The 18,764-nt window shown below is 38.7% G+C and overlaps 1 protein-coding gene across 1 annotated transcript in view; it reads left to right on the forward strand.

Moving 5' to 3' along the window:
- The window catches only part of POLH (DNA polymerase eta), a 650,423-nt gene that overhangs the window by 481,369 nt on the left and 150,290 nt on the right, over positions 1-18,764 (forward strand). The window contains exon 8 of the mRNA XM_044060378.1: positions 11,040-11,105. Within this exon, the coding sequence (XP_043916313.1) occupies positions 11,040-11,105 (66 nt within the window). The remainder of the gene's footprint in view (positions 1-11,039; positions 11,106-18,764) is intronic.

The raw sequence follows: 18,764 nt of genomic DNA on the forward strand, positions 1-18,764 counted from the left end.
TTTGTTGAAGGTTGTGCGTCAGGGCTGGTAACTCGGCACGTAAAATCAACTCCCAATCATTAGCGGACCGGAGTTCCACTGTGGCGACCCCTAACTGGGAAAAGCTGAAAGACACAGCAACAACAATTAATTAGGCATTTTTTTGGCCTTAATTGCCACCTTAACCCTCTCAAAAAAATTAGCTGTTGCCGCTATCTATCTCTCTCCTGGAAACAATTCATCCACTTTAGAGAATATCTTATCCTGGTTTTCCCACAATATTCCCTATGAAACCCTCATCTTAGGCGATGTTAACCTAGATTGATATCTTCACCCACCCACCTCCCTAAAAACTCATCTTCCGGCTCAATAATTGACTGGATACTCACCAACTCCCCTCACCACTACCACAACCCCACTACCCTACCAGACCAACTTAACGACCACCTCTCCACCTTGGTCCTTGGATGCACCATCCACCCCCCCAAATCCCACCTTTATAGAGATTGCCGAAAACTCTCTAATTTTAATGTAGTCCAATTCAGCTCTATTCTATCCGCCATTGACCGTTCCAGCCTTAACCAAATCCCTCTCAATGACGCATTTACTAGGTTCAGTAGCATCTTCCAGAATACCCTGGACTCCCTTGCTCCCTCTAGGAAGGTTAGAATAAAACCCAATTATGTTCCCTGGTTCTCAAAAGAAGCTAAGTCACTTATGCTAGAAAGAGATAGAGCTCGGAAAGCCGGGATCAAAACAAAGGAATTACCTCTGCTACATAATTATAGACACGTCAGAAATCTAACAAAAAAAAAAAAAAACAATAATGATGAAAAGTCCTTTTATAACTCTGCCCAATTCAATAACAAATCCAACCTCACAAGTTCTGGTATACTTGTTTGTGTCTTTCGGCTTTTCCCGGTTAGGGGTCGCCACAGCAGAACTCCGGTCCGCTAATGATTGGTAGTGGATTTTTACGTACCGGGTTACCAGCCCTGGCGCACAACCTTCAACGAAGGTATGCCCCATTCACGTATGCCTCCACACAGAAGACGCTCTAGCTGAGAATCGAATGGGGCAACATCTTGCTATGAGGTGACAACGCTACCGCAGCATCACCACCTGGTATACTATTAACAAACTTCTCTCTCCAGGCTGCCCCTCAACTCCCTGCCCTTACTCAAATATATCTCCTCTAGAAACTGCTACTCTTCACAATAAACACTCTGTTGAAACCATTCAAACACTCATACCTTCCAGCTGTAACACAACTTCTCTGCCTACCACTCCCAATCAGACCTCACAACCATCCCGAATTACTCGGTTTTTACCGAGTTTTGGGGTCCAAATGAAAGGGTGCCATGATTCCCGAGTGGCACCCCTTTAATTCCGATTTTTTTAATCTATTTTTTTAGATTTAGCTGTTTCAGAGCTGACGCTTCATTAGCCTGTCGGAATTAAGCTCAGACGTGCACACGCATCTGTTTGAATACTGTCTGAGACTGTCAGTTATGGAGTTGCCGTTTTGCCGAGTCCAGGCAGATTTTACTTTTAAGCTTTGCCATTTTGCCAAGTCCAGGCAGATTTTACTTTTAAGCCTTACAGAGTCAGGGCAGATTTTACTTTTAAGCCATGGCATTTTGCTTTCATTTTAATGCCATTTGCGGGCAGATTTACTTCTGTTGATTTACTTTTGTATGAATACTTGGAGACTGCCGTTTACTTTAGCCATGGAGTTAATCCATAACTGCAGAGTGATTGGAGTTCTGTGGATTGCTGGCAGGTACCTTTTTGCTTAAGGTGTGTGTGTGTGTGTGTGTGTGTGTGTCTGTGTGTCTGTGTCTGTGTGTGTGTGTGTTACCGGCAGCTGTATGCATGATGCCAGCAATGTACACTGGTGAGAAGCAGCTCAGCCAAATACACAAGCACAAATTGCTTTCTTACATGCAAAAGTAACTAACCACATACACATTTACACTGCTGCTGTGGGCCGATTGTGGTTGACAGGCTATGGTGAGCAGGAAGGTGTGGATACCTTAGCGCACCCAGACCCTCGCTAGGTGACACAGCCTGTCACAGCTGACATCTCTTTTCAATAAATACATGCTCTCCAGTACATAGTAAGAGCAATGCTATCATGCAGTGCATTAGCTGTTTTGCTTTCTGTGCCATGCGGGTACCCGAATAAGTCATGGTTTGGTGAATGATTCTCCAAGAAGTAAAGCTCGTGTGTTTCACTTTTAGATTGTATTGTCAGTCTGCATAAAAACTGAGGAAATATAGTCCAGTTATCTCTTTTTTTTTTCAATTGATTAATGCAGCAATGATGCACCGACCTTGCAGTATCATGCCTAGGTATGTGGAAAACAAAATAAATTGCAATAAAAATTAGCACAGGGTAATTCTAAATGTACGTCACCCCTGTCTTTCTAGTTAGATGCTACCTAGAAAGATACAAAAGTGTCTTGCTGTAGTTCAACATTGGTGCTTCTTCAGTATTTCAGAACTCTTTTTCTGCTTATACCTCTATTTCCAGGCTACAGCTTGATGTAACATGATGTTCTTCATCTCACATTGCTGCAGTCATAACTTATGGGTGGGTCGGCTGTCTCTCGCGGCCCGATACCATAAGTAGGCTGAGCCGGGTCGCTCATGGGGCGCGATCTGGCGTCAGCCCGGCGTATTAAAGCGAAATGCGCATGACCGACGCCATATCCTCAGTCTTTGCCCGATGCAGAAGCAAGCAAGCAGTGCTTTGCAAGTGCTCTGAAATTTTCAGTATTCTGAGTTTCAGTTTCAGACAAACCAGTTAAACTATTGGTCCTATGAATATTTTTGTTTTTTTTGTTTGCCTTTTGCTGGATGTCAGTAAAAAAAAATAATAATTGTTTGTGGTATGATAAGATCTTATTAGGATTATCACCTTTGATTCCTTGTTTTGTTGTGGCTTTGGGCGTTGGAGCGGTCGAAGTTTTTGGTGTAGGGTTTAGGTTTAGAATGCGCGTTTTAGTGGCTAGATTGGGCTAGCGTTTGCTAGCTTGCGGGCGACTGAATTAAAATGGTCGTGATCCTCCTCTCGGAAATTCCTAGCAAGAAGAAAGAAAAGTTAAAGAAGTCCGAAAAGAGAGGTCGTCCGTCGGACGCCCGACGCTTTTCTTCGGTGAACCCAGATCCGGTGATCCGAGAGTTTAATTTGTTGAATCGGGGATATTTTGGTTTCAGTTGAATCAGAGGGGGGGGCAGGTCAGGGGCCTCTGGTGGCCTCCTCAGGTTTGGGCCTTCTCCTTCTTCAAGGTGGTTTCTCCTTCTCTTCCTGTCTTCCTTCTTAAGGTTCTCTCCTAGTCTCTTCCTTCTGTGGTCCCTCTTCCGGTGTGGTGGCAGCTTTCACAGCTCTTTAAAAAGACAAAAACACATGCTTAAAATGGCAGAAGATTTAATTCCAGTTTCCCGATATTTGAGGCCCCTCCTGATCCATGCCTGTGGTGTGGAGCCAGAGGGAGCCAGAGATTCAGGTTTCAGGCGCTGTGGAGCCTTGACCAGAGATTTTTCTGCTTTTCCTCCTTATTCTGATTCAGATCCAGATTCTGCTTCTCCTCCCTGCATCTCATTTTTTCTTTTTTTCCTCCAGGTTCTTTCATTCTCAGAGCATTTGGATGGGGGAAGGAAGGATTTACATAGACCCGTCAGAATTTTCATTATTTTTGTTTTGTTCAGAGCATTTGTTTTACCACAGCATAGACCCTTGGCCTATACGCTTTGTTCTGAGGCTTCCTTCCAGACCAGACTCTCTCCTGCTTCCCTTAATCCAGACTCTTTGCCTCCTGCAGAGTTAAGCCAGACAGGTATACCAAAGATTCGGTAAGAGTTTAAGGCTTGACCCAGAAACTATTAGCTGTGATGCAAGGTGTCAGGCTTCTTGGTAAAGAGAAACTTCTGTTTCCACTAGAGCTATGAGAGCTGGATAGATGGATGGGGCAAGAAAGTATATGTTCCACTTCCACAGTCTTCCTTTTTTTGAATTAGGGCTTTGAATCTGTGTTGGTAGACAGTTTCTTTTTCTTATCTATCTAAAATTCTAGTGGATGCTTTGGGCATGGGTGTGAGCAGAAGGGTAGAGTGCCAGGAATTGGTACGCCTCCTGGACAGGGTGGGTTCCTCTGGTTTGCAGTGTGGTTTCTGGCTTACAGAGGCTCTTCCAGGCTTTCTCACTGGTTCAGTTATTCGCAATTTACCGCCTGGCTTTATTAAGGAGAATTGTCCTGTGTCCGAGTAGAATTTTGAATGTCAATGCTCCTGTGCCCTTTTGTTTGTTTTGGTGCTCTCCTGTGGAGTCTGGTTAGCAGAAAAAAATCTTTGAAGGCTAAGTCTATACAGACTGTTAAAGATTTTTTTTGCAGTTGCATGCCCTAAGTTTGGCGAGAATTTTCTCTATAAGGGATGGGGCCTTCTAGATCTGTGTCTAGTGAGGCAGGGGGTGATGGTAGGGTGGCCAAGCAGAGTTCTTTCAGGGTTTCAGGCCTAGTGTTTCGTCTAGCAGCTCCTACACATGGAACAGGGGGCCAGGGGCTTCGCTTTCTTGCAAACAGGCCCCCTGACTCAAAGCTCAGCCATTCGACCTGTTTGGCCCAGCTGGGAGGAGGCAACAGCAGATGTTTTGAGCAGACAGATAGTGGATCCCCACAGTGGAAATTGATCCCTCATGTATTTAAAATTGACAGGTGATATGGAACTCTCATAGAGATCTGTTTTCTTTCCTCCAATTTCAGTTTGCCAAAGTTTTTAAAGAAAAAATGTTTTCCCACAGCTTGGAAAAGGATGCTCTCAAATTCATTGTTGAGCAATCTCACGCGGCGCACTGCCTCCTGCCCTCCCCTCTCCTCCCCAAGGTACTCTTGAAGGTCAGACAGACAAGCACCTCCATGATTCTAGCCCCCGACAACACTGGTCTCGAACACACTGGTACCTAGAGCACGGGATTTTCCGCCTCCGGCGCCGCATCTTTGTCTTCTTGAGTACAATCTTTGTCTCATTCCTCTCAATGTCAGGAATCAGTCCCCTCAATCTAAGCCTTCATATTATTCATAGCCTGTCGCAGAAGGGTCGCAGACCTTTCAACAAGTTTGAATGTTATTTTGGAGGCTGAAGGCCTAGTTAGGAAGTTGTTTGAAAGGGAGGAGAGATTAGATTTTAATTTGGAGCAAAACCAAAGAGCTTTGATGTTTCCAGGCCCGATTTTTATGTTTCTCTAATATCTTACAGAATTATTAGACAAGGGTTTGTCTTCTCTTATAAAGTTCATGCGCTGCTCTTTATTCTTCTGCTCACTATTGCTGTGACCCATTCTTATTCACTTGTCCTTTGTTTTAGCAATCTTTAGAAGGCAAAGAACATAAGTGGGATCGTGAACTCCTACTCCTGCCTGGGAGAAAGCTTACTTTCTTAGTGACATAGTTATCTCTGGCATACTGGGTACAAACATTGTAAGATACTGCATCGTTTCTAGGAACTTTTTGTAGTGCTTGTCTTTGGCATTTGTCTGACTGATATGACTTTTTTCTGTATTAAACTTCATTCTACCTGATTGCATTTAGTTAATTTTGAAGTTATAGCCACTGAATATTAAAATAGTGTTTCAGTCTTAACTTTTTGTTACGCTTGTCTTTGGTCTAATCCCTGATTTTCATCCAGAACTGACAGTTGCCATTTGACACTATTGAGACTACTTCAGTTGTAAGAAATGGGTAAATAATCTGTCTTAACCACTTTATTAAAATGTCATGACTCGGGAACAAGTGCGAACTGCGCATTACTTTACAATGTTATCGACCCATTATGTTGCTCTAAATTCTTAATGCTACATAAGCTTTCTATTTGATTCTATTCCTAAGAGCTACTAGTTGTACTTGAAGCAGGTATTATTGGCATAATATCATTACTCATTTGTGTAGAAAACCGCCCTTTGGTAAGCTTCACAAGCTTGCATAGGTGTGTAGGGATATCACTGTTATTGCTCTGTACAGTAATTGAGGTGTGTGTGTGTGTGTGTGTGTGTGTGTGTGTGTGTAAGTAGACTTTTATGATGGAAATGTTCTGAATTGGACAGTTTGTCATTATTGGTTCATGCATTTTGTTTCATTGCCTACTGGAAAAATGTTCAAACTATAAATTTAAAATACACTGTAACTTAAGTCCAACAAGTGTGCTGTATTATACAAGGAATATAATTTAATAAAGTCAGGAAGGTGCATCAAAGAACGCATTTATGTTTCTTGTTTTGTGTACAAGAGGCCTATGATTTGAAAATGGCCCAAAGGTAATCTGTATCACCACTGGCCAGATGCATTTTCTTTGGATGTGGTGTGGGTTTCAATGCTGTTTCAATGAATGTGAGTTTTAAGGGCAGAGAAGTTTTAATACCAAGTCTGTTTTCATTGTGAGACAGTATTGCTTTGTTTAGCAGTACCTATTCGTGTTTGTGCATTGCGCTATAAAATGTAAAAATAAAATCCAAATAATCATTGTAGAAGTAAAGCAGTATGAACACATTAGTGTTTATGGTAAATGGGGTGAAATAGCCATGTAATGGGACATTGGAATGGCTGCAGAGGGACTCTGGTGCCATATTTTGGTTGTCTGTTCTTCAGTTTGCCTTTAAAAGTTATCCCACAATTCCATTGGAGTGGGAGGGGTTATGTAATTATGTACGCAAATTTTACGTTAATCAGCATACAGATTTGTACCTATTTTTCATGGGCCTTGTGCAGATTTTTGTTGATTCCAGGTTGAGAGGTATGCTCCCAATTCTTCTAACAAACAACTATTCTCTTTACATCCGGTTCCTACTTCCTGCATCAAATCTCTTCTTCACAAACTCAAACCCTGCTCTCCCTCCACTGACAATCTACCTCCTACCTTCCTCAGACTTGCTACTGACTCCATTGCCTATCCAGTATCTTTACTAATCAATAGATCTATTCAGGAATCTACAGTTCCTACCCTATGGAAATCCTTTTTCACTATTCCCCCTGGATAAAGATGGAAACTCTACAGACCCATCTAACTACCGACCTATAACTATTCTATCTCCCCTCTCTAAGATTCTTGAAACATGTATCCACTCACAACTACCTCCTCCAGCATAACCTCCTTACTCCCACTCAGCATGGTTTCCGTCCCAGTCACAGCACAACTACCGCCCTCTTATCCTTTACACATACCATTTTGTTATTTTATTTTACATTTGTTAATCAGGAAAGTCCGACTTGGAACGAGCCAATTTTCAGCGGAGACCCGGGGAGAAATGCTCCAGACGCATGTCTTTGTAATGTTGGGGAAACCGGAGCACCCCGAGGAAACCCATACGAATGCAGGGAGGTCATGCAGATTCCACACAGAAGGCACCCCAGCCAAGAATCAAACCGGAGAACCTCTTGCTATGAGGCGACAACTCTACTGCTGCACCACTGCGCTGTCGAGGCCCTAGACAATAACAAACTCATATCATGTCTCTTCCTTGATCTGTCCAAAGCCTTTAATACAGTCTCCCATCCCCTACTGCTACCTAAACTTGCAGATCTCAGTCTATGTTTTTCCTCCCTTGCCTGGTTCTCCAGTTACTTATCCTGCAGGCAGCAGTCTGTTAAATGGCTCTCTCCCACTTCGCCATTCATACCTGTCCCAACCGGGGTACCACAAGGTTCTATCCTGGCTCCCCTCCTATTTAATATCTTTACCAATGATCTCTATAAGTCTTGTAAACAATCCTCCCTCATCCAATATGCAGACAACTTTGACTCTCATCTCCATCTGAGACAATATCTCCAATCTCCACAGACTGAAGAGTGGTTGTCCAGGACTCTACTCATTCTCAACCCTAAAAAGACCAAACTCTTATTATTTTTCCCCTGGTCACTCTCTCACTTCAAATCTACCTTTACTATTACTTCCTCTAATAACACTGTTATCCAACCTGAAGCTCACACTAAACTCCTGGGGGGTCATCATAGATGATGAACTCAAATTCAAATTGCACATACTCCAAAGCATAAAAAAGACTCACCAGAAACTTGGTTTACCGTATCGCAATAAAAATTTTAATGCTAGACTCTCGCTTGCACGAGCTCTTCTCCTCCCCTCCCTTCTATATGCTGCCCCAGTACTCGCCAACATCTAAACTACTACTTTAAACAAACTCCAACAAACTTACCACAAGACAGCTAGCTTTATCACAAACTCTCCATACAATACATATCACTGCCTTACCCTAAATACTCTCCACTGGTTCGAATTCCCCATCTTCTACTGCTGTCACAACTTCAAATGCTACATTTCATTCTTTACAAACCTTCATCCTTCCCTGCTCTCTCTTCATTCATCTCTATCTACACTCCTCTGCGGACTGTCCGTACCTCTAATCAACAACTACTACAAATCTACCAACCCAAAATAATAGCTGGCAAACACTCCTATATAAACACTCCATTGCCCAAGCCTGGAACAGACTCCCAAGAGACATTTGTTCCATCATTCACCCATCCTACTTTAAAGAAAAACTCTAACTTCATCTGCTCAACTCCAAAATATGTCCTTGCCAAGCCCCTAAATAAGCTCCCCACAACCCTACTATATACCTTTTCAGTCCCTCCACATACAGCTAAGTTCTCCACTATTGTGGATACTTATTAAACTCTACAATCAATACTGTTGGACTTAACTCTTTTTGTAAATATGTAAATATATTTTTTAGTCTAAAAATATGACATGAATATATCATGTGTTTGCATTTCTGCTTTGTCTCTCTAACGTTCTTGTATAACTGATTTTGACCATATTTTTTACTCAAATGTTTGATTCTCTGTAAACTGTTTGTGTTTTGTTTTTTTTTGGAGCTTTTCTCCTCGGGTCTGTACTGAAAATGGGCCAGAAGCCCAGCTGGACCAACCCGGTTAACAAATGTCAATAAATAAATAAAGATTTTTTTTCTTCTGACTTTGTAGTGTAGAGAGATGGAGTCCTGACTATAGCCCAGGTGACAGGAATCCATTTAGTAACTTGCACATTGGTGGAGCTTAGCAAAGTGGATGGTATTGATTGGATTATGGTAGTTCATCCAAACAGTGGAGGGAGCTTAAGGAGGGGCATGTACTTGGGCACCTCTGTGTATGATCCATGGTGGAAACTGGCGATACGAGGGGTGCATTGTCTACAAGAGTTCAGGGCTATAACTGAGTCACATGCAGAGCAGTGGATGATGCACCATGAGCCCTTTGTATGCCAGCCCCTTGAACAATATGGGTGTGCACAGGGAGAGAAAATTAATAGGCCTTAAAGGGGAAATCTGCCCCATGATGCCTCTTTGATTTCCTCACTGGGCCCTGGACATGGATGAATATAGTCCAGGGAAGGAAAGTCAGGTTCAGTAAACCCACTGATCAAGTAAAAAAGGCACTTAGAGTACCTGATGGTCACCTGCTATGCAGCCACAATTACCTTTCATTTTATGTTTGCTGATTCAGTGGTAGCCTTGAAGTGGGGAATGGAGCAGCAACATTACTGCCCCCCCAAAAAAAAAGTCTAAATTGCTAAAGAATCTGAGATAGAGAGTGAATATTCTGCTAGATAGGCCATTATGATTCGACCCTGCATCTTATCCCGTATTTCTGCCAGATGCATTGCTGTCAAACAGCACTGTTCTGCATTCTTATTCCTTCAGTGTACTCAATGAGCACCTGCAACCCATCCCTCCCCCTTGGAGAGGGAGAAGGCCAGGCCCCTTTTTCCTGTCTCTCCTTTCTTGGCTTTGCCACTGCTCTGGCTGCTAAGTAAACCCCATTAGCCTGGGTCACAGTCAGGTCTGCATCTCTCTGCACTGTGAAGCTACACCCCAACTGATCTTTTGAGAATACCTCACTTTGAGGAGATTATTTTCACTATTTGAGGGGTACTGTAGTATATTTTTTGTTTGCCTAAGGCTGATTGAAGTATAATGGTCCAAAGCATAATTTCCCAATTAGTTCTGAGCAATACCAGGAATGTTAGGAAATCCTGGCTTTTGTTACACAGTTTAGTTTTTACCTCTAGCATTAAATATTTCTGTGAGGCATATTGACTGTGAAACTGGCTTTGGGTTTCTGTAATACAAAAGCCAAGATAATAAAAATTGTGTGACAGTCTACTGCAATTTGAAAACTGCACCTTGAGCTGGTGTACAACAGGAAATGCACATGTAACTGAAATGCATAGAGTTACAAAGCTCCGCCATTTGAAGGGAAACAGCGTTGACTTGATATAGAAGTAAGGTACATTTAGATGATTTTTATTGGCTTTACTATGAGAAAAGTATGCAAATCCACAAAAAAGTATGTTAGTGTTTGAGCTGTAGTAGTAATGATAAATATTCTATATAGTTTGTTAAAACAAGACAGCTCTGAACAGTACATTTCTTATTTCAGCTGAGATTGCAGGTTGCTACAGTAGAAAATGAGCATAGTAAAAACAAATCTAGGTGCACACATTGTTTAATTCTTAAATAATTACTTTTAGAGAACAAGTTAAATAAGGACCGTTTTGCAAGTTAATTTGTTGTCCTCATTTAAATACATTACTTAGTGGCTGTGCTGCGGTAGCGTTGTCACCTCACAGTAAGACATTGTCCTGTTCGATTCTCAGCTAGAGCGTCTTCTGTGTGGAGACATGCGTGAATGTGCGTACCTTCGTTGAAGGTTGTGCGTCAGGGCTGGCAACTCGGCACGTAAAAATCTACAGCCAATCATTAGCGGATCGGAGTTCCGCTGTGGCGACCCCTAAAGCCGAAAGACACAACAACAACAACTTAGTGGCTCCCTCTCCTGTGGAACATGCTTTCTCTGCCATTAAAACAATGCCAAAATACATGGGTATACGTAAATTTGCACAGGATAACAGCCATTAAGCTGTCCAAAAGGCTAGTTGATACAAACTTGTTACTGAACTTATGAATCACTGTCTGCATTGGAAAAGTGTATGGGAAATATGTGGAGATAAAATTTTGGTCTGACCTTCAATTTTCTATTATATTACAGGTTCAGTACTGGCTGTTACAGCTATCCCTGGAACTGGAAGAAAGGCTAGGCAAGGATCGAGAATGTGTAAGAAGCAAACTGTCTTATAATTATTGCTGGGGCTTGTTCATTATTTGTTGCTTTTGTAATTTATCAGTTCATTTAATAAATAATAACACCAGCATCAAGCTTTCTTCCTTTTCTGTATTTCTCTGTACTCCTGATTGACTGCCAACAACTTGCCTCATTTTCAAAATATGAAGCATAATTTAAAGTAAGTTGAGCAGGTAAGAGCCATACTACTATTTTAGTAATAATTTTGGCACCAATCTGAAGCAGAGTGGCTTAACCAGGTGACTTTTAAGGCATCCAAAACTTGTAAAATAATCAAGAAACTGAGGTATACAATAAAAGGCTGATGAATGAATATAACTCTAAAGAGTGGACACTGCCCATCTTGGTGCCTTGGTGTTCCTTGCTGAGAACATGCTCTCCAAAACCTGCAGTCTGTTTACTTCTAGGTTATTTGCTCCTTCCATTTTCTAAAGATCCATCTTCCATTTCTTTTATAATATTTAGTATCTCAGATACAGTTGGTGTACACTTTGATTTCTATTTTCTAGTAATTGTTTCTGGCAGCCATCAGAAATAAACTTAATAAGGCCTTACTATGTCTAGGCAATTCAGAGCCTTTTTCCCAGCTCAAAAGAATAATTTCCTTGCTTACAGCCATTTGCTCAAACAGTGTTTCTGATAGAGCACTGTTTAAGGAATTTTTAAAATCTGCCAACTCATTACACTCCCGAAACATATGTTTCCATTTTAGTATTCTTAGTGTAGAACTAAGACTAAAGCGCACCCACAGGAAATGGAACTGACCATTATCTGCATTAGGAATGTGTGCAGTATAAGTAGTAATTTGTTCATGGGTCTGCATTAGAGATCTTGTAGCAATAGTAATCTGTTTTGTGCATGAAACAAAAACAAACTTAACTCCTTTACGGTTGAATGTTTTTTAGAAACTTATTAAAAAAAATAAATAATAATCTCCGTGGTATACCTTAAGTCTCAAACCACCCACTGTACAGGTATAGTGGGGCCAAAACAAAACAGTGTATGAAACTTCTCTGTGTGGAAGCTTTTCAATTCTTGTATGTCTAGTTACTCACCATGTAGTAAAAAGCAGAAAAAAAATCAAAAAATGGTAGTAGAAGTATTGAACATAAAAATGCCCTTAATAAAAAAAAATAAATAAATAAAAACTTACTTTGAAATATTATTGTTATCATACAGAATTATTAAGTCTAGAGTTAATAATTCTGTATGATAATAATATTTCAAAATAACTTTATTTTTTGATTTAGGATGTTTTTAATAAAAACTTATTTTAAAGTATTATCATACAGAGTTATTAACTATGAAATTAATAATTTTGTATGATATTCATAATAGTTCAAAATACGTTTTTTTGTTTTTTAAGTTCGGTACTTGTACTACCATTTTCTGATTTGTAATATATAGTGATTAACTAGACATACAGAAATTGTAAAACTTCCACACAGATAAGTTTCTTACACTGTTTTTTTTAAGAAAATTATTCCCAAATCACTTACAGTTTTCGATTATTTGTGGTCCTTGTGAAGAAAGAACTATTTTCAAAATGGCTTGCCATATTCTGTTAATTTTTAGGGAGTGATGCTGGGAAAGATATTATAAAGTAAACATTATTAGCTTGTGCTACTAGCTGCAAAGCAAAAAAAAAAAAAAAACAACAACCATGTTTTGAATTTTAATAATAATATTAATAAAAATCCATTTTTATTATTATTTTATACCGGCGCCACAATATCTCATTTTTATCAAAATGTATAGCCTGCTTTAGATCTAAAATCATAACAGTGCCATTTAATTATATTTTTGGTAGATTTTGTATTTGTTATTGTAAAAGATGTGGTAGCTACACTTCTGCTATAAACTCTTTTCCTGATTTTGCAGTGTTCTATTTTCTTGTGGCCATTCTGAACCTAATTTGACAGTACCTGCAAATGAATGTGTTTTAGTATTGCACTCAAAATTTTCTTATAAAATTTTCAGATAAGGACGCCTAGACAATGTGACTTATAAAGCACTCTGCATAAGCTGGTAGCACAAAGGCAAGACAGCAACAACATGTATATACTATACTTATACTTTATACTTGTAAAAACTGTTTTTGCTGTAAGATTTAAAATGAGAAAATATTACTTTAAGATATTTTTAGTCCTGCTGCCGCAAAACATTTTAGTGATATGATTTTGCTCTTTCCCAAATTTGTCAGCCAAAATGAATGTTACATGTACTTTTTTATTTATTTATTTGTGAACTGAATGGTAGGAATGCAGAGCAGCCTAATGACTGTGCAGACATACTGGGGTTCTTAATCAGAACAGAGCCATATCACAAAAAATGTTTGCAACTACTGAGCAAATTTTTGAAAAATGCTATGCTCATCAACTTCAAAATGTATTTATTTACTCATCTTGGGTGTAAAGACATGTACATGTAATTGCAAATGAGCCAAATGATTAGTGATGAGGAAGCATAGTTATAGTAGCAGAAATTCATTGTTCTGGAAAAATACATAATTTTTACTTTTGTAATGTAAATTCACTATGTATATGTTGTGTATATGTACTCCATTTCACAGACAAAAGTCATATACATAAAGCAATGTGTGCCAAGTATAATACAGCATGCCACACTGTGAAAGTGAAATGCTTGTAAAACATTACATATATTGCATGCATGAGTAATAGTCCATGTGTTGACTCCCTCTTTGACAATTTTTAATAAAACTTTCAGGTAATTATGTGTGTAAAACATACATGCAAGCTTTGTATTCTACCCTTAGCAAATTAATTTCAGTTTAGTGCTGAAGCTGTCCCAGGAATATTGCCATAGTCAGTAAAGGGATTTTTGATGACGGATGATCTTCCCATGACAGAAAAATTCCTTATTCCAAATAGTTACGATTTTTATTTCTAGTGTAATACCAGTTACATATTCTGGGTATGTATTACAATTTCCACCTTAAACAGGGTTCATATCCCCTCTTATAATGAAAACACAGTGCTTTGCAGCTTTCCAGAGTATAATGGTGAAATGACTGTAAAGGCCTGTATTTGATGCTTTCCAACTTGTATGTCGGTCCCCTTTGACATTCTTTAGGAAAACATCTAGAGAGTTATCTTTGGACAGTCATGCACAGAAGGTACCTAAGGTTACCATTCCACCTTTAAGGACTTTAATGCAGAAGTTGTTCTGGTTATATTGTCAAGTTTAATATAGAGAGCTTTGGTGGTGTTATTTCTGCAGTAACAGAAAATGCACCCATGTTAGATGACTAATATATATTGTTCATGTCTAACACCAACTCACTACGGGTATATTTTGGATGTGTGACATTTTCTGTCCTGAACAAAAGTCACATTATTACCTGTAATGAAGTCTGAGCTTGATGTAAAAAGCTAAGCCGTGACACAGAATGCCTGGTAATCCCTGCATTTTGTACTTTTATATAATAGATCATACATCTATTACCCTTTAACAGTTCTTAGTAAAACTAGCACAGACGTATACTTGATAACTTGGGCATAAAATGCACCCAAAAATTACATTCCTTTTTCAAGGAATTGAATGAACCTTAATACTGAAGTTGGCATGGCCATACTGCTTTGGCTTGTATAGGAAGTTTTAGAGGTGCTATCTTTACATGGGCATATATTGCATTTCCAGCCTTGAATAGAAATTGTGTATATACCCTATGAAAACAGAATACAATGGAGTATACCATAACAGTAAATTGCCTGTAAAACCTTGCATTCAGTACATACATCTATAACAGGCCACATGTCAGTCCCTCATGATGGGCTTTAGTAAAGTTTTCAGGAAGTTCTACTTAGGCAGAAATTGCAGCAAAGCTTGCCATTGCTTTGCTAAGGATCTGAAGGCTACTCAGTAATAAAACTGACCTAGCCACATTGCAGTGGTTAGTAGATGTTTTGGTTAAGGCATCTTTCTGTTAGAATAAAAGGTCTGCATTCTGAGTATCTATGGTCCTTTACTTCTTGTGTATGGCCAAATCAAATAAAGGTATGTTTTGGACATGTGTTGCATTTCTGCATGGAAGAAAGTTCTATACTCATCACTAACCAAAATGTAGTATAATATAACCTGCCATATTGTGGCAGTGGCGTGATTGTAAAACCCTACATTATTTATGCATAGCAGGACACGTGTTTTTTAAAACACCTTTCTTGAATATAACTTGTGACATAAGCAAAGTTGGTTTCATATAAAAGTTGTTGTTGTGTCTTTCGGCTTTTTCCCGGTTAGGGATCGCCACAGCGGAACACCGGTCCACTAATGATTGGCAGTAGATTTTTACGTGCTGAGTTGCCGGCCCTAATGCACAACCTTCAACGAAGGTACGCCCATTCACGCATGTCTCCACACAGAAGACGCTCAAGCTTAGAATCGAACAGTACTACATCGTACTGTGAGGTGACAACACTACCGCAGCACCATTTCATATAAAAGTAATCAAACCATATTAACAAGTTCACATGTACAAACATTATACATCACATATATTATCCTAAACCCCTTTGTTCTGTTGAGAGGATGAGCTTATCGCAGTTGGCTCTTGCCCTCTTCCCCTCCAAAATTAATTACTATCCACAACTTTTTCTCTGGTTGTTAAAAATATGTCTAATCTGTGTGTAAAAGTAAAGATATTAAAAACATTTTGCTCTATGTATTTTGTTATCTATATCCATAGGCAAGATCTGCTTTCTCAGTTTTTGTGTTATCTGTTGTTTGGTCTCTTCCCACTTATCCTTAGTTGCCATAGCTTAATCCTTTTTAATCCATACTCCTAAGTACTTCATTTTATCATGTCCCATTAAATATGGGTATTGCTGGACCAATTCATCTGTGGGTACATAGTTTATAGCCATAGCTTTTGTTTTACCTTCATTCATTTCATGTCTCAAAAAACCTGGAACTCTCTCAGAATATTCCACAACACTTAGCTGTCCTTTTTTGGTCCCATCTCTTACAAATTAATATCATCTGCAAATAATGCCAACTTTTCTTGACCTCAATACCAGTTATATCCTTGAATTTCTGAGTCCTTTATTTTCTTTGCCAATGGTTCTAAGTAAGACACAAATAACAAAGGGGAAAGAGGACACCCCCTTATGGTTCCTGTATTCAGATACAACTTATTGGAGTGAAACCTTCCCACTTTGATTTTTTCCTCCAATCCCTAATATATCTGTTTAATTAACCTTATTATTAATTGTATCAGGAAATACAAATGCTTCCATTGCCCTTTTCAGAAAATCCCAGCTTATAATACTTTCTCTGCATCATGACCCACCCATAACAGTGGTATTTTCTTGCATTCTGCTTCTGTGGATCATCATTGTTTTATTAATGTTGTCAAGTGTTTGCTTTCTCACCACAAAACCACACTGGTCTATATCTATCAATTTTGGCATCACTTTTGCCATTCTTTCAGCCATTAAAGACATAAACACTTTATAACCATGGTTTAAAGTTGAAATGAGCCTGCATGAAGCTGGATTAGATGGGTCTTTACCATATTTAAGTATTACAACCACCAGAGCTTTTTTCCCCAGGAAAGTGCCTCCTCTCCTTTTAAAATACTGTTAAACACAACATTCCAGTTATTTATCACTTTCTTCCCTCCTAACTTTCAGTGGAATACCATCTATTTGTGGAGACTTTCCTGTAGATTGGTTATACATCACCGTTTTTATATCATCTCCCCCTATCTTAATTAAGTTGTTGAGCCTCATCTACCTCTAACTTTGGCATATTGAAGTCTTTCATAAATATTTCCGTTTGTGCTTTTTCTTGATTTACCCACTTCCCTGCTTTATACAAATATTCATAAAATTTCCAAAATATCTGTAATACCTCTACAGGATCTTTGGTTAGTTTTCTTGTTATAGGCTCCTTGAGTTTGTCAACAACCCTTTCTACTTTCTGTTGCCTAAGTCATTGTGACAAAAATTTCTGTGCTTTGGAGTTATCAAAAACCACTTGCCTAACAGCAATCTTTGTAGACTCATGCATGTTATCCAGATACTCTCTTATTTTGTCTTTAGCACTCTGCAATTGCACCTCTTCTTGTTCTGTGAGATTGCCTTATTTTGTAATACTTTAACCTTTGCCAGACCCTCTAAATAATTCTTACTGCATTTTAACCAGATCTCTCTCTCTCTTTTATTTCTACTCTATTTTAAAACTCCTGTGAAGTACAGTTTCTGTCAAGTCTAGTCCATTTATTGTACCTCGGAGAATCGTATGTACGTTTTCTGAGAGTTCTGCTACTGAATTCACATATTTCTTGCCAAATATTTTAATAAATTTCTTCAAAAAATCTATTGTCTTTTGTTATATTTCCCTTCTAGGCCAGACAGATACATCCTCATTGTTGCAAGTAAAATTGCAGGCCCACCTATAAGTAATATTCCCTGCTAAAAGCTGATTATTTTTCTGATTTTTTTAAGCTCCAAAAAAGCAGTTTTAGGTGGAATATAAGTACATGACAGCATAATCCTCATCCTTTGCCAGTAGCCCTTACTACTACAAATCTGTCATTGTTATCTTTTTTCCCTATTCTATCATTACTGGAGCTCATCAAGCAGTTGATATAAATACTCCTTTTTTTCTTTTGTTCCTGATATTCTGCAGAATTTCCATCCTGATATCCTTTCTTTATTAATTTTGCATGTTTACTTCTTTCTAAATGTGTCTCCTGTATCATTACTTAATGTAATTTATTCTTTTCATTTTGCCTATACCGTTGAGATTCACATTCTAAGATAATATGGAAAGTGTTGCCATTATGATAAAAAGTCATTATTCCTACCTATTATGTATGGCAGTTTTCTCCAGATTTTGTAATACATGCATCTATTAATGTTTGGCAGATAAATCCTTTTTTTTACTTAGCAACATTAGTACCTATGTCACATTTTACAAGACATTTTGTTTTATTAAAAACCTTCATGAAACACACACACACACACACACACACACACACACACACACACACACACACACACACACACACACACTATAACCTGTTAACTTAATACAAACACATGTAACTATGTACATCAAATAATGAAGTTTAACCCACCTAACAGGAACATTTGTGCCAAATAGACAGCTGCTAAAATAGGCCCTAATTAACCTGAAAGTGAGATTATGCATGGTAAGACATGTTATTGCCTGTGCTTTTACTTTAATCCTTGAAGAAAATAGTATTCTGTCTTTTATTGCCATATTATTAGCTTGCATTCATGGAAAACTATGATAAAAATGAAAAATGCAGTCCTCTGTTGCAGCCTGAAAACAAGATGAAACATTTATTGCTAAAGGAAAACTTTTCAATATATTTGGTGTTGTCATACTTGTTTCCACTTAGTTTATTATATTAAGCTAAGGGTCTTAATCCAGGAATTCAGCTATGCAAGAGTAAAAAAAGATATATCAGCTCTACATATATTATGATCTGTGTGCTTTTCCACCCATCTCCAATCTTGGCAAAACAAGATTACAGCCTGTTAACTTAAACTTTTATCTAGCTTTTCTTCTCTTTTTGCACTGTAATGCCTGCATTTCTTAATACAAAAAAGAAAGAAAGAGCAGAAGAAAAGAAGTAAAAGC

The sequence above is a fragment of the Protopterus annectens genome, chromosome 1.part0, assembly GCF_019279795.1.
Source record: "Protopterus annectens isolate FY-2018-M chromosome 1.part0, PAN1.0, whole genome shotgun sequence".
Taxonomy (NCBI): domain Eukaryota; kingdom Metazoa; phylum Chordata; order Ceratodontiformes; family Protopteridae; genus Protopterus; species Protopterus annectens.